Source organism: Rhinichthys klamathensis, unplaced genomic scaffold, assembly GCF_029890125.1.
Source record: "Rhinichthys klamathensis goyatoka isolate OS25496 unplaced genomic scaffold, OSU_Roscu_1.1 h1tg000114l_1, whole genome shotgun sequence".
NCBI classification, from domain to species: Eukaryota; Metazoa; Chordata; class Actinopteri; order Cypriniformes; family Leuciscidae; genus Rhinichthys; species Rhinichthys klamathensis.
The window spans coordinates 4,502,703-4,517,937 of NW_026606651.1; the positions used below are offsets into that span (position 1 = coordinate 4,502,703).

The following is a 15,235-nucleotide window of genomic DNA, read 5'->3' on the forward strand; positions in this document are numbered from 1 at the left end:
TGAATTCGGAAGCCACGTTTCTAACGTTTGCCGTCACGTACGAGGCGTCGAACCACATCCCTGAAAAACCAGGTTTGGTTTTCCAAAAAGAGCAAACGATTCGGTCCCATTTTAGGGAAGAGGAACGTAACCAGTTTAGTAGCCTCATTCGGAAGGGCACGGCTGCTAGGCTTCTTCATGCTGTTTTTGGAAATATATATTATATATATAATTTTGTTGCGCGGTGTACTTCTTTCAGTGTACTTTCCCTCTCCTTTCTCTTTGTTTTTTTGACGGTACACTGCTGTTTGTAATGAAATGAAGGACACATTTACTAAGCAAAGGAGTCTGAGCGCTGTTACATCTCCGGTTCTATCCTGTTGTGTGTGTGTGTGTGACGGAGAGAGTGTGTGTGCACAGCGTAGACTGAAGTATGGATGTACACGTAGCTAGTTTACATGCATTCAACTGCCACCTTTGAAACTGTCTCGTCTCTGCCGGTAATGGAGGAGGACGTCTGTGACATCACGGCTCTAACGGAGGAAAAATACATTAATAATAATACGCATCCAGAGTGATTTAAGAGTTCATTTAATTTGATCATTGATTTCTACCTATTGGCAATAATATTGAGTCTTCCGTTTGACATGTGTAGCCTCTTTCTGGACGATCTGTGACGATCCGAGTACAACTCCAGCTGACAGGGACGCCTCACAAAACTACTGCACGGCACACACTGTAACTATTTAACCAACAAAAAGCAATAAGTTATTTTTAAAACTCAAGTAATAATGAACGCCGTTAGCGGTGGTACGAATACGGCGGCGATTATGTGGCATTAAGAATTATTTTTCAGAAAAAAAAAAGTTCTATTTTTCAAGATCCGTTTTAACCCCTTTGAAAGCTTCTGAGATTTTTACAGTCCGTGTTTTGTTTGGATGATTTGTAAAAGGGGCGGGGCTTGGGGATCAGCAGCAGAACTGGAAAGCAACACTGTGACCTGATGCTCGATTTACGCTGCTCCGCTGTCCCTTTACTGTATTTTTTTAATTTTCACCTCTGGAAATTTTCAAATAAAAAAGATCCTAATAAATTATTTTAAAACATTCCATTTGATGGCATCTGTATTCATGTTTTTCTTTGTGGATTCGCAGAGATTGTCATGTTTTGGTCGAATGCAGAATGGATTGTGCTCTTATGAATCTCACTTTGTAATCTAAATCTAAAATATCATGTTTACAGTTGAATAGTGTATGTAGTTTTTCACAACACTCATATAATGTTCCCTTTATTCTACAATATTGTAAATCCTGAACATTGAAATATTTCATAAATAAAAATGGAATATAAAATTGTTGAAATAATATTACACATATTATTATTATTTTAGAAAACATTTTAGTCAACAAAATTTAGGAATTATGGAGAAAATTTACATTTTTGACTGCTTTTCCTTAACTATCCAGTCCAATCCAGAAATATATATATATATTTTTTTTTTTAAATAGTGTTGAGCATATCTTTTGAAATATTATACAACAAAAAATATGTATAAATACATTTAGGTTGTAATATTAACAGAACATGAACAAAAATGTGTTCACAGCCAGAATTAATATATTATTTTAGAATATTAGTAAAGTCATCAAAATGAAAGAATTATTAATAAAATGTTGACTGCTTTTACCTGACTATCCAGTCCAATTCAATTTCAGAAATCCAAAATAAATGATATATATATATTACTATTATAATAAATATAATTCCATTTCATCAATAAATAGTGTCCAAACCTTTGAGTTCTAGTCTATAAATGATAAACGTCTTTAACATTGGTTGTGAATATTCAACTTTTGTACGGCTTTTGAAATACATATTGTTTTATACAAATTAGCAGGATCATACAAAGCACTAAAATTCTGAATATGTTTCATACCACATTGTTATGGTGTTTATGTTGTACTCATTTTCAATGAAAAATAGAAAGGTAGATATTTCACATTGCCAAAAAATGCCCTCTAACATGTCAGCCAAAAATGTGAGTGATTTCTCAGCTGGCTTAACATTCACAATAGATTTCAACCATTTCATAACTATCAGATCTAAACACTCAGCGTTGTCCGTGAGCAGGGCCGCATTAAGAGCTCACTGGGCCCCGGGGCTATGAGTTACTGCAGGGCCCCCCCACCACCACTTTAGGTCACCAACTACATGAGCTAAATGTTCCATCATTATACAAGTCATTTTATTCATCTATGATATACTTCACAGTTAAGTTATATTACTTTTAATAAGATTTTTTATCATATCAAAATTTTATGCCACTAAAATTTCATAATTCTTGTGACCAATTTCAATATCACAAAAAATAATAGTAGCTTAAGAAAAGAATCTAAAGCTTACTGATGACAAGAGTCACAAATAACAATAGAACAAAGGCACATAAGAAATCGACCTACTTGAAAAACTTAAAGCACTGAATAATATTATATTGTATAAAGTAATCAAATAAACAATACATAGTCTTCACTATAAATTCAACATTCATTCTTATTAATTTTACAAAAGTGATTCAGTCAAGGGCAGTAAATTACTTTCTTTCTGATGTTTGATTAACATTATTGACACAAATGGCGACAGCAGCTTTATTAGCAGCTACTGTCACTTTAAGACCTCAGGGTCGGAACTCAAGTGCGCTGTGCAAAACCGTCTCAAGTTCACCATGGTCTCAAAACCAAAATGAATTCTCTCCCGCTGCTTACTGTGCCTGAGCAGTTTAAAATAATTTGTACCCAAACCACAATGCTTAAAAATGCGTTTAAATTATAAACTTACATCATGATGGCGCAGGAAAATGTACATATTTTAGGCCATTTAGGCGAAAATAGAGTTTGATCAAACACAAAAAGCAATATCATACATCCATCAAGTTAATAATCAAACTTACCGAAAATTTGTGGGGTCGATGATGACGCATGTGTTTTAAGAATAGACTAGAATGAAGTGAAGAGTGGATGCGATTGATTGGTTGATGCGTATATTCTAATAAGGCGCAGGCAGCCATCTGATAGGCCTACGTGCAGCAGCAGGTAGATCGTTCACAAGTTAAATAAGAATAAATGTATATCAAATTAAAACGTGACGTTTCAATTCACCATGCCCTGCTGCCCACGGGGGTTTGATTGACAGGCGAACTGGCCAATCATAACGCCGAATACGCAATTTTGTCCGACAACAAAGCTGTCAGTAGATTAACGTCGTTGGACTTGAACTTGAAAACGGTAGGCTGTTGTTTATTAGTTAAATGACAATATTTGAAAGTTGAGACTTTGTTTCATATCAACAGTAAGCTGCTCTGAACTCTCTCTCGTAGTCACTCGGTGTAACGTTAGTCTTTGCCCCGCAATGTATTTTTCACTGCTTGAGTGAGAACATGATGTGCGTGACTCATGAGAGCCGCCTGGCTTGTCACACAGTAACTAAAAAAGGCGGGTCTTTGCGAACGGTCATAATATTAATGATAATGATTCCATGATAATGCATGGTATATACGGCAAAGCGCCACTAAATAACAGGGCTAATTTGTGGGGGGCGTTGTGTGGTAAGGCTTTGGCAATCAGATGGCTAGTATCTACTCCACAGCCAATCACGGGCCCCCTCCTTGCTCGGGCCCCGGGGCTTTAGCCCCGCCTAGCCCTATTGTTAATGCGGCCGTGTCCGTGAGGCAGCATTCCAGGTTGTCATAAGCAAACAAGTGAGACGCCATCCAAAACTTCGAGGCATGGGAACAGACGTGTGTGAGCTGCCCCCTCCTGCACCGATATGTCCATCTCTGTCCCATAACACACACCTGATACCCTGTGACCCCAATACCACACGACCACCCATGCGGAACTGCACACACACACACACACACCAGTTTCATCACCATTTCTGCATTTGACCCTATTATTAGTTTAGTTTGACGGGACCGTCCTGGTGTCATTTTACAGATTGATTTGCTAATCTATTAGAGGTGAAATGGCAGTACAACCGCGGAAAATCAGAGAATAACACACACAGATTTTGCTGACCTGGAATCTGTCCATGGGAAAGTGTCGCCCATATTTTTGTCTCATCTCCCCTGCGATCCCATTACTCACAGGTTCCTCTTGCCCAAACACCCTCCCACCCAAAACACTCCTCATTTCATCTTGATTCCCACAGCCCACACACAGCTCTACTGGATTCATTCCTCTGTTAACTCAGTTTTGAACTGCTTTCTCTGTAAAAGTCGTTTTTTTTGGTGGACATTTGCCCGTTATCAGGAGTGTTGGCCTGCCATCATGGCTCCGGCCGGCTCACAGACGGATGTGAAAGGCTCTCTGAACGGGAGTATGGATTTGTATCACCAGTGGTTCGGTCCGACGACCCCACGACCTCCTCTACGTAATTACCTGGTCCTGACCATCCTCACCTGCTTCTGTCCTGCTTACCCCGTCAACATCCTAGCCCTGGTGTTCTCCGTCATGGTGAGTTCATACCGACACGTATTGCACCATCAATAAGTCACATGTCTTGACATTGCTTTAACTCATCAAAATAAGTTAAGACATTTACAAGTTATACAAGATTCAACTCATTTTATAAGCCAGTTTTATGTCATTTCAGTTGAAATGACTTAATCATCCAAGTTGATTGTACTTAAAAATGTATTGCAGCAACTTTTTTATATTGATAATGTCAAGTCAAGTATTACTATCATTATTGATCACACTTAATAATCAGTAATGACTCTAAATATTAAACTTGTATGCTTAACTCATTATCTCTTTGAGTTATTATTCCTTAAAGGGATAGTTCACTTTGAAATTAATTTTTGGTTTGTTTTAGCTTACCTCAAGGGCATCCAGTAGTTTAAATTTTGATATTTTTAGGTCAAACCGTTCTTGTCTGTCAGTCATATAATGCAGGTCTATGGTCACCACCTCAAAGAGCATGCACAGAGAAGTCCAAATTAAACATGATTTAATGACTCGTAAATGTAAGTACACATTGATGGCCTAAGACACGAAACGAGCGGTTTGTGTGAGAAAACGAACAGTATTTATATAGTTTTTACCTCTTGTAAACACAGCCACGTCCAAGTGATCTGAGGGCGTGGGCGCTTTGTTCTTTTCCGGAAAGCGCCGGAAGTGATCTCTCGCGCGTGTACGTCACTCATTGTTTACACAGAGCAGAGATTGTAGGTAAGACGGCTAATTAAAAGGGTACTAATTTGTGCTTATCCGGGATGTTTAAACCGTCGTAAAAAAAACACAAAAAAACACAAAAACAATTGAATGAGTGACGTACACACGCGAGAGATCACTTCCGGCACTTTCCGGAAAAGACCGAAGCGCCCACGCCCTCAGATCACTTGGACGTGGCTGTGTTTACAAGAGGTAAAAACGATATAAATACTGTTCGTTTTCTCACACAAACCGCTCGTTTCGTGTCGTAGGCCATCAATGTGTACTTACATTTACGAGTCATTAAATCATGTTTAATTTGGACTTCTCTGTGCATGCTCTTTGAGGTGGACCCCATAGACCTGCATTATATGACTGACAGACAAGAACGGTTTGACCTAAAAATATCAAAATTGAAACTACTGCGGAAACAAAGACACCTACATCTTGGATGCCCTTGAGGTAAGCTAAAACATATCAAAAATTAATTTCAAAGTGAAATATCCCTTTAAGGAATCAGACGATTGTAACCTAGCAGAGGATAAAATAGGCAAAAAACTATATATACTTTATATTTATAAGGGTCCACCCTTATCTAGAGAGCAGAATATCACAGAGACGTAAGTGTTAGGCCAGGGTTTCTAAAGAAGAGGCTGATGTTTTGTTCTTCCAGTTTGGATGTTTATTATCCAAACCCTAACGCATATTATCAAATATTAATATTGTAGTAAACTGTGTGTACATGAAACTAAAAACTAGAATTAGGATCATTTTCTGCTGTGGCTGGATGAGTTGGCAAATTCAAAAACATAAATCTCCAAGGGAAAAACTTGTGTCTCTGAAGTGTAATGTATCTTCTCTTCTTTTATAGTCCAGAAACAGTTATGATCAGGGAGATTATGATGGTTCGAGGCGCTTAGGGAAGATGGCGCTCTATGTGTCGATCGCCTCCATCATCATCGGCATCCTCATCATCACCATCTTCTGCGCTGTGCATTTCAGCACGGTAACACACTGTTAACACTACACACACTGTTATATGCTGTATATAGTGCTGTCAAACCCACCAATCACATCTCATAGAAAACTTTGTGTTTATATTTATACTCATATATATATATATTAGTTATATTCCATATATTCCATAGTTATATTTCATTAAAAATGATAGTATAAATTTTTTTTTTTCATATTTCCTTATTTATAAAAAGTTTATGTGTAATAAATATATATATTTTTTTTTCTAAAGCTACTTTTTGTAATGTCTATTTGATGATTTTCTCGTTTAACACAATAATGACTTTAAACAATTCCTCATCCAAGTTTGATGTGCGATTAATTAATGTAATTAAGTAGATTAGAAATGGTAATCGCTTGATGAATTGATGAAATGTAAAAGAATGAACCTGTGCTATAGTAACAGATTTTAAAAATCATTATTTTTTACTCTTTAGAAAAACGTTTAAGATGCCGGTTTTTCGGTCCTGCTGTCCTCTGGAGGAAGGACGTCCACTGTGCGCCCGCGTTTGATGACCTGAACAGAGGGTTTAGTATGAAACCAAGACCAGGACAGACTCAGACTGACATCACTTCTCCTCCGTCTGCATGAATATGCTTATACAATATCAAAAGAGAGAGGTAGATGGCAGGGCTTGAACAAAAGTTTGAAAATCAATGTTTTACAGACAATCACATTCAATGTATGCACCTTTAAATCACTTAATGCATCCACGCACATGCTGAATATGTACATAATTTTGTAACCTATGCATGTTTATACTTTTTCAATATAATTTTTGTGCTGTTGAAATATAACTAAAGATTTCAGGGCTGAATGTCTCTGCAAAAAATGGTTAATATTGACACTAACCAGTAAATATCATTAGAGCGCATCACACTGTTTACAGTCTTCAAGTCTTAACTGGTCCTATAAAACTAATCACTGGACATGGACATACTGAATATGTAAATATGAATATTTTTTGGTGCTTAGTGTTTTCCTCTGCAAGTAGATCATGAAAACAATGATAAAGGTCTTCATTTTTATAACAACTTTTGGAGGTTTTTTTTAATGTATTTATGAGTTGTCAAATGTTTTACAAATTCAAAGGACACTAATTTGGAATTAAATGTTTTGATGAACTTGTCCTAATTAAATAATAAACTGCATTTATAAAGCACCATTCATACATGTAAGCTCAATGTGTTTTTAAAGGCTTTAAAGTTGAAATTAGACAATTTTGCACCAATAGCGTCACCGAATGGAACTGCAAAACTAACCAATATTTCCCGCCCCAACATTGAGTAATCACAATAATTATAATAACAATAATAATAATAATAATAAAGTAGTACTCTCTTTGTGAAAGCTAAAAAATGTATGTTCTATATGTGTAAATACAATTGAACAAGAAATTTAAAGTTATAATTAAATTTGAATAAAACCATATTTATGTAATTTAATAAAAAGTCATAACTTGCTCTTTTATTAGCCAATCAATTCATCACTTTTCAAAAATCCAACCATATTTTTTTTTTTTAAACCTAATTTTAATCAGAAACACATAATATTACGGAAGTAAAATGAGGTTTCACATTGACTTTTAAAGTTATACTTATACTTTATGCAGTGGCGTAGGTTTGATTTTGAAATTGGTGTGGACGGGGACATCAATATATAAATATATTTTAAGTTTTGATCGAAATTATTGCTAGGGATATATCAGTGTCACTGGATATTGGAAGGGACATCCCTAGCGTCCCTACTAAATTCTATGCCCCTGCTTTATAGACCAAATAAGATATGGGTGAACTGGAAATGATAGGAGGATATTGAGATTAAAGTCTCCCTCCCCGACCCGCTTCATCTTCAGGCCAGAGAGATGATGTATTTGGATATGTAGCTTCAGCACTCATTCGTGCTATATATAGTGTTGGGTCTCAATCCCACGGCGGTGTCAGCGGCCTCTTGTTATCCAGTGTGTTCTGGCCAGCGGGGTCACATGACACGGGATAGCTGGATCAGCACTGTGCTGAAACGCATCACGCTCCCACAGAAACACCTCAGCCCAGTAAACAGAAGCCAAATGTGTTATGGGACATGAGTCGAACACTCATTAGATTATATGTTTTTATTCTTAATATCAGGATTAATAATTAACAGCAAATAAATGTGACACTATTTTCACTGTTTTTTAGCATTAGACATTTTTAAATTAAATTAAATAATTTGAGTACAATAAAAACTATCATTATGATTTCTGACTGTACAATGATTTTTTGAAATTTGTAAATAAAACAGATTATTGGAGTACATATTGCAAGACAATACTATTTCAGTCTTTCTACTTCAAAACTTCAAGTGTTGATTGCCGTTTCATTGTAGCCTAGGAAAACCCAGACAACTTCTGGCTAATTTAGATTTGCTCTGAAAGTTAGTCTGGCAAAGAGCTCATTCAAGCCCATTTCCAATCCGTCGAAATCACGGCACCAATCAGAAACGTTGGGGCGGGCTTTACACGATGACGACAGCGCTGGGATTTTGAAGCAGATTTTGTAGCCTACATTACAAAGATGGATGCCGCCGTCGAACATCACTCGTTCGAATCAGCTATCGCGTCTGTTTTAAGCGATTTGAACGTTTCCTTTTAGTTAAAAACCGAGCAAAGAACAACTCTCGGAGATGTTTCTCCACCGCTCTGCATACGTCATCTCCTTCATCGCTCTGATTGGGTTTAGGTCTATCCGCGACGTCCGTTGGTGACGCCCCTCTGGAAATGATTTGTCTATGACGCTTTGCCAGACCATAATAACTCCGTTACAACTGAGAATGGTCTGGTTTTAACCAGGCTAGTTTCTTTGTAATTATTTGCGAAATTTGCTTGCAATCTCGGGAAGGAAAGTTGTTTAGAAGTGAATCCTACATTTGTTTCCCCAGTGTGCTTGACACATTCCACTACATTTGGTCTGGTTGCTTTTTTACTTCATGTAACGCATGTAAAATGTAAAAATAAACAATATAAAAAAAAGGTTCAATGATGTTCTAAATAGAACCCTCTGGGTCTTGGCTCAATTTCAAAGATGCCAAAAAAGGTTCTATATAAGGAGAAATGTCTTAAATTATTGCATAATACTTTCATGTTTAACAGGTTATTTCTTTTTTCCTAGTGATTAAGTTGTTTACGAGCTGCTTAATTCATAAAATGTAATTGATCCCATTAGAAACCCCTAAATTGTTCTATATGAAGCGTCTTTAAAAACCCTTTAAGATTCTAAATAGAACCTTTTTTCAAAGAGTGTAGAATTTGTGTGTTTGGAACTCAAAAAGCTGGTGCAGAAGGTCGGTCAGCTTTTACCAGCTGCTGTCAGCAAACAACTAATAATCATCTCAACTTCTCATGCACATTTGCCTCGAGGGCAGAGCAACATGATCCAGTTGAACACTCCCGGGGTCAGATGGCGCGTTGTGAGCCGGCCGCCTGATGATGCAGGTGTTCTTTAGATGGACAGACTGATGTTTCCTTTTCATCCTTCAGTAAACACAGCACAGAAAGACACCCGAGACCTTTCGAACTGCCAGACCTCTTCCTGACCAGCAAAGTGTTTCAAATCATTTACATTTATGCATCTGGCAAATATTTTTATCTAAAACATTGCATTGCATACTCGAATCCACACACTGCATTCAAGGTATACATTCATTAGTTAAAGGGGCATTATGCAGAAATCCCGTTTTTGTCAAACAGCGACCCCTAGAGTTACTGTGGAGTACTTGAATTTAATGTTACTGTCGTAAATACCACTCACTCAGAGCTTGACATGCCCTGTTACATAGTATACAATAGTACATTGTGTTTAATTTGTCGTTTAATGAGATATAATATATGTTGTTAGTGGTGAGAATTTTCACGTGATTAAATACATAGATCCGACAATTTTATTGGTCCAGAGGCAGAACTTTTGCCAAGTGTGTCAGAGGTTCTGGGTTCTAATCAGTAGTAGTATAGTTTATTTTCCTCATCAAAACCGATTGTTTATTAGTGGTTGTATTTCAAGCAGGGACATGTTTTTTGTGCATTAGATTTTGTGATTTCACCATTACAAAATATAGAGAGTCTCTCAGTCCCCGCAACGGATTCAGGCGCGCGTCACAACAGAACACTGTAACTTATCTGCACCACTGATCGCAGAGGCAACGAGCACTTTGGTCACTTGATTTCAAAACTAACACATTTCAGATCGCCTCTTATTTAACAAACGAATGAAATGAATGCACTACTAGAGTTACCTGGAGATGTTTTATTTGTTTGTAATGGTAACGTTACATCCGTGCCGCGAGAAGTTTCAATGGGGACATAACACACCAGCAAATTATGCCTATGCTCGTGTCCGACTCCTCGCTCGGTCAGTCTGCCGTTTCCTCTTTCTCTGTTCCTCCGACAATGCTTTCCTAGCTTTCTGCATCTTATATGCCGGCTCAGCCATGACGATAGTGTGACAAACTCCATCCATCTATACCTTGTTCCTGTGTGTATGTGTGCAGTTGCCGTAAAGGAATATGTTACATCGCGAGAGCTGATATCACGCGATACTTCCTGACGCGGCCCGCCGCACCGAAGTTGCAAGTGAGATTTTTTCGCTCACAGGCACCAGGGGGGGTCGAGACGCCCACCATTCAACCCGAAAGAAGTTATATAACCATTTCAATAACTCTGAAGCTGTTCAGTTAAGCTAAAAAAGCTGCATAGTGTCCCTTTAATGCATTCTCGAGGAATCAAACGCGTGACCTTGCCAAACGTTAATCAAACTAAAATAAATAAATACAAATAATCTAAGATCATGTTACATTGTGTGTTGTTGCAGGGTCCATCCTGAAGTTTTCAAATGCTTCTGAATGTCTCCCTCTGGTGCTGACATATTAAACAACCATCCAATGATGTCAGAATTGCATGATATCACTCATAAAACAGGGGCAATAAATACATCAGTTTAAGTGTTTATTGTTGATTTTTTTTAAATGAACAGTAACAAAAATCTTTTAATAAGACTCTCGATCTTCATTTTATAAATATTAGATTGCAATATTGTTTTATAGTTGTCACTGTATATGATATCCTGATGTTCTCCGGAGTGTGGTGAAGATCATTTCCAAAATCCGTTAGCCTCTGCCCTCGGGGTCATTCACTAAATGAGCTATAAAGTCAAACAAAATACATTTGTCATTGACTTTAAATATTTTTAAGCATGTATACATTAACTTATAGGCAATGTGTTATTATGGCCTTAAAGGGATAGTTCACCCCAAAATGGAAATTCTGTCATTAATTACTCATCCTCATGTCGTTCCAAACCTGTAAGACTTTCGTTCATCTTCATAACACAAATGAAGATCTTTTTGATGAAATCTGAGAGAATTCTGTTGACAGCTACGCAACTACTTTTTTGACACTTCAAAAGTTATGTTATGAATATAATCCATATGAATTGAGCGCTTTAGTCCAATCGCTTTATATGATGAACAGACTTTTATTTACAATTAAACATTAATCAGTGAACATAAAGAGAAGCTCAACCGAACCTGCTTGACTCTCGAGAACAAACCTCATTGGTTCTTGCTGAGGTTAAAACATGATGCGTAACACGAGAATGAACCTCATTGGTTCTTGCTGAAGCTCAAACATGATGCGTAACATGAGAATGAACCTCATTGGTTCTTGCTGAAGCTCAAACATGATGCGTAACACGAGAATGAACCTCATTGGTTCTTGCTGAAGCTCAAACGTGCTGCGTAACACGAGAATGAACCTCATTGGTTCTTGTGGAAGCTCAAACATGAATGCGTAACACGAGAATGAACCTCATTGGTTCTTGCTGAAGCTCAAACGTGCTGCGTAACACGAGAATGAACCTCATTGGTTCTTGGAGAAGCTCAAACATGATGCATAACACGAGAATGAACCTCATTGGTTCTTGGAGAAGCTCAAACATGATGCGTAACTGCGTAACACAGGAATGAACCTCATTGGTTCTTGGAGAAGCTCAAACATGATGCGTAACACGAGAATGAACCTCATTGGTTCTTGCTGAAGCTCAAACATGATGCGTAACACGAGAATGAACCTCATTGGTTCTTGCTGAAGCTCAAACGTGCTGCGTAACACGAGAATGAACCTCATTGGTTCTTGCTGAAGCTCAAACATGATGCGTAACACGAGAATGAACCTCATTGGTTCTTGCTGAAGCTCAAACGTGCTGCGTAACACGAGAATGAACCTCATTGGTTCTTGGAGAAGCTCAAACATGATGCATAACACGAGAATGAACCTCATTGGTTCTTGGAGAAGCTCAAACATGATGCGTAACTGCGCAACACAGGAATGAACCTCATTGGTTCTTGGAGAAGCTCAAACATGATGCGTAACACGAGAATGAACCTCATTGGTTCTTGTGGAAGCTCAAACATGATGCGTAACACGAGAATGAACCTCATTGGTTCTTGCTGAAGCTCAAACGTGCTGCGTAACACGAGAATGAACCTCATTGGTTCTTGCTGAAGCTCAAACATGATGCGTAACACGAGAATGAACCTCATTGGTTCTTGCTGAAGCTCAAACATGATGCGTAACACGAGAATGAACCTCATTGGTTCTTGTGGAAGCTCAAACATGATGCGTAACACAAGAATGAACCTCATTGGTTCTTGCTGAAGCTCAAACATGATGCGTAACACGAGAATGAACCTCATTGGTTCTTCCTGAAGCTCAAACATGATGCGTAACACGAGAATGAACCTCATTGGTTCTTGGAGAAGCTCAAGCATGATGCGTAACTGCGTAACACAGGAATGAACCTCATTGGTTCTTGTGGAAGCTCAAACATGATGCGTAACACGAGAATGAACCTCATTGGTTCTTGGAGAAGCTCAAGCATGATGCGTAACTGCGTAACACAGGAATGAACCTCATTGGTTCTTGTGGACGCTCAAACATGATGCATAACACGAGAATGAACCTCATTGGTTCTTGCTGAAGCTCAAACATGATGCGTAACACGAGAATGAACCTCATTGGTTCTTGTGGAAGCTCAAACATGATGCGTAACACGAGAATGAACCTCATTGGTTCTTGCTGAAGCTCAAACATGATGCGTAACACGAGAATGAACCTCATTGGTTCTTGTGGAAGCTCAATCATGATGCGTAACACGAGAATGAACCTCATTGGTTCTTCCTGAAGCTCAAACATGATGCGTAACACGAGAATGAACCTCATTGGTTCTTGCTGAAGCTCAAACATGATGCGTAACACGAGAATGAACCTCATTGATTCTTGCTGAAGCTCAAACATGATGCGTAACACGAGAATGAACCTCATTGGTTCTTGCTGAAGCTCAAACATGATGCGTAACACGAGAATGAACCTCATTGGTTCTTGCTGAAGCTCAAACATGATGCGTAACACAAGAATGAACCTCATTGGTTCTTGTGGAAGCTCAAACATGATGCATAACACAAGAATGAACCTCATTGGTTCTTGCTGAAGCTCAAACATGATGCGTAACACGAGAATGAACCTCATTGGTTCTTGTGGAAGCTCAAACATGATGCGTAACACGAGAATGAACCTCATTGGTTCTTGCTGAAGCTCAAACATGATGGGTAACACGAGAATGAACCTCATTGGTTCTTCCTGAAGCTCAAACATGATGCGTAACACGAGAATGATCCTCATTGGTTCTTGCAGAAGCTCAAACGGATTCATATGGATTAGTTCTATCTCTTTATGAACTTTTTGAAGTGTCAAAGTGGTAGTTGTGTAGCTTTCAATGGAGGGACAGAACGCTCTCAGATTTCATCGAAACAATCGTTGGGTGAACTAACCCCCTTTAACACTAACTATGCATGACTAACCATTGATTTTCATCAATATTCATTTATTTGCTACAATTTCATTATTGTATTTTTATCATTAACAAGAAGGCCGTGGCAGAAATATAAGTAGTGAACTACTCAAGTCATAACCTGAAGATGCCAGCTAAGCACACATAACAGATCATATCGACACAGAAGCTGCTGAAGCAGGAACAACAACATTCCTTAAACCAGCCACACCGAGTCCCCCATGAAGCTGTAGTTTGGTATCTCTGATGACAACGGCATGTACATTCATAACCGCAACTCTCCCTGCAGTTCTCACACGCTTCTCTGCAGCACCTGCAGCACATTCTTTATTTTCTCTGTAAAAGCCTGATGAAATAATAGTCAGAAAAATGAAAATTCAAAATGAACCATTTACTGACCTTTTAAACAAAAAACAAAAACAAAAAAAGATTTGCATATGTGCATGTTTTTAGTTGAGTATATTTGATACATTAGGCCGGGTATAATGGCTCTTATAGTATGATACTGTAAGAATATGGAGATCATATGCAAAAATATAGTAAAGTTGCTGATATTTATATGGCCAAAAAGTAAGATGAATTACTGAAAGCTTACAATGTAATGTAAATCAATGAGCATAACAGTATAGTAGACTTATATTTCTCTATATCTCCCAATAATTTGTTTTAAGATTATATTTAATTAATGTTTTTTTATTGTGCGGGCAAAAAATATAATGCAATGCAATACAATGATGATTGAGAGATGAACAAATAGTACATGACTTTTTTAAAAGATGATGTATGGATAATAAAGTAAACCAACGTTGCTTCAGTCCAGCAAGTGTTCATCTTAAAATATTTAAAACAATATACACTCACCGGCCACTTTATTAGGTACACCTGTCCAACTGCTCGTTAACACTTAATTTCTAAGCAGCCAATCACATGGCGGCAACTCAGTGCATTTAGGCATGTAGACATGGTCAAGACAATCTCCTGCAGTTCAAACCGAGCATCAGTATGGGGAAGAAAGTTGATTTGAGTGACTTTGAACGTGGCATGATTGTTGGTGCCAGAAGGGCTGGTCTGAGTATTTCAGAAACTGCTAATCTACTGGGATTTTCACGCACAACCATCTCTAGGGTTTACAGAGAATGGTCCGAAAA

General features: G+C 38.0%; 1 protein-coding gene across 1 annotated transcript; it reads left to right on the plus strand.

The window, feature by feature from the left end:
- The first annotated feature begins 4,028 nt into the window (after positions 1-4,028).
- Positions 4,029-6,669, plus strand: LOC130088074 (transmembrane protein 233). The gene is made up of 3 exons (XM_056254675.1): positions 4,029-4,490; positions 6,061-6,195; positions 6,644-6,669. The coding sequence occupies exons 1-3, from the start codon at positions 4,305-4,307 to the stop codon at positions 6,653-6,655; spliced, it is 333 nt and encodes a 110-aa protein (XP_056110650.1). The 5' UTR covers positions 4,029-4,304; the 3' UTR covers positions 6,656-6,669.
- The last annotated feature ends 8,566 nt before the right edge of the window (positions 6,670-15,235 follow it).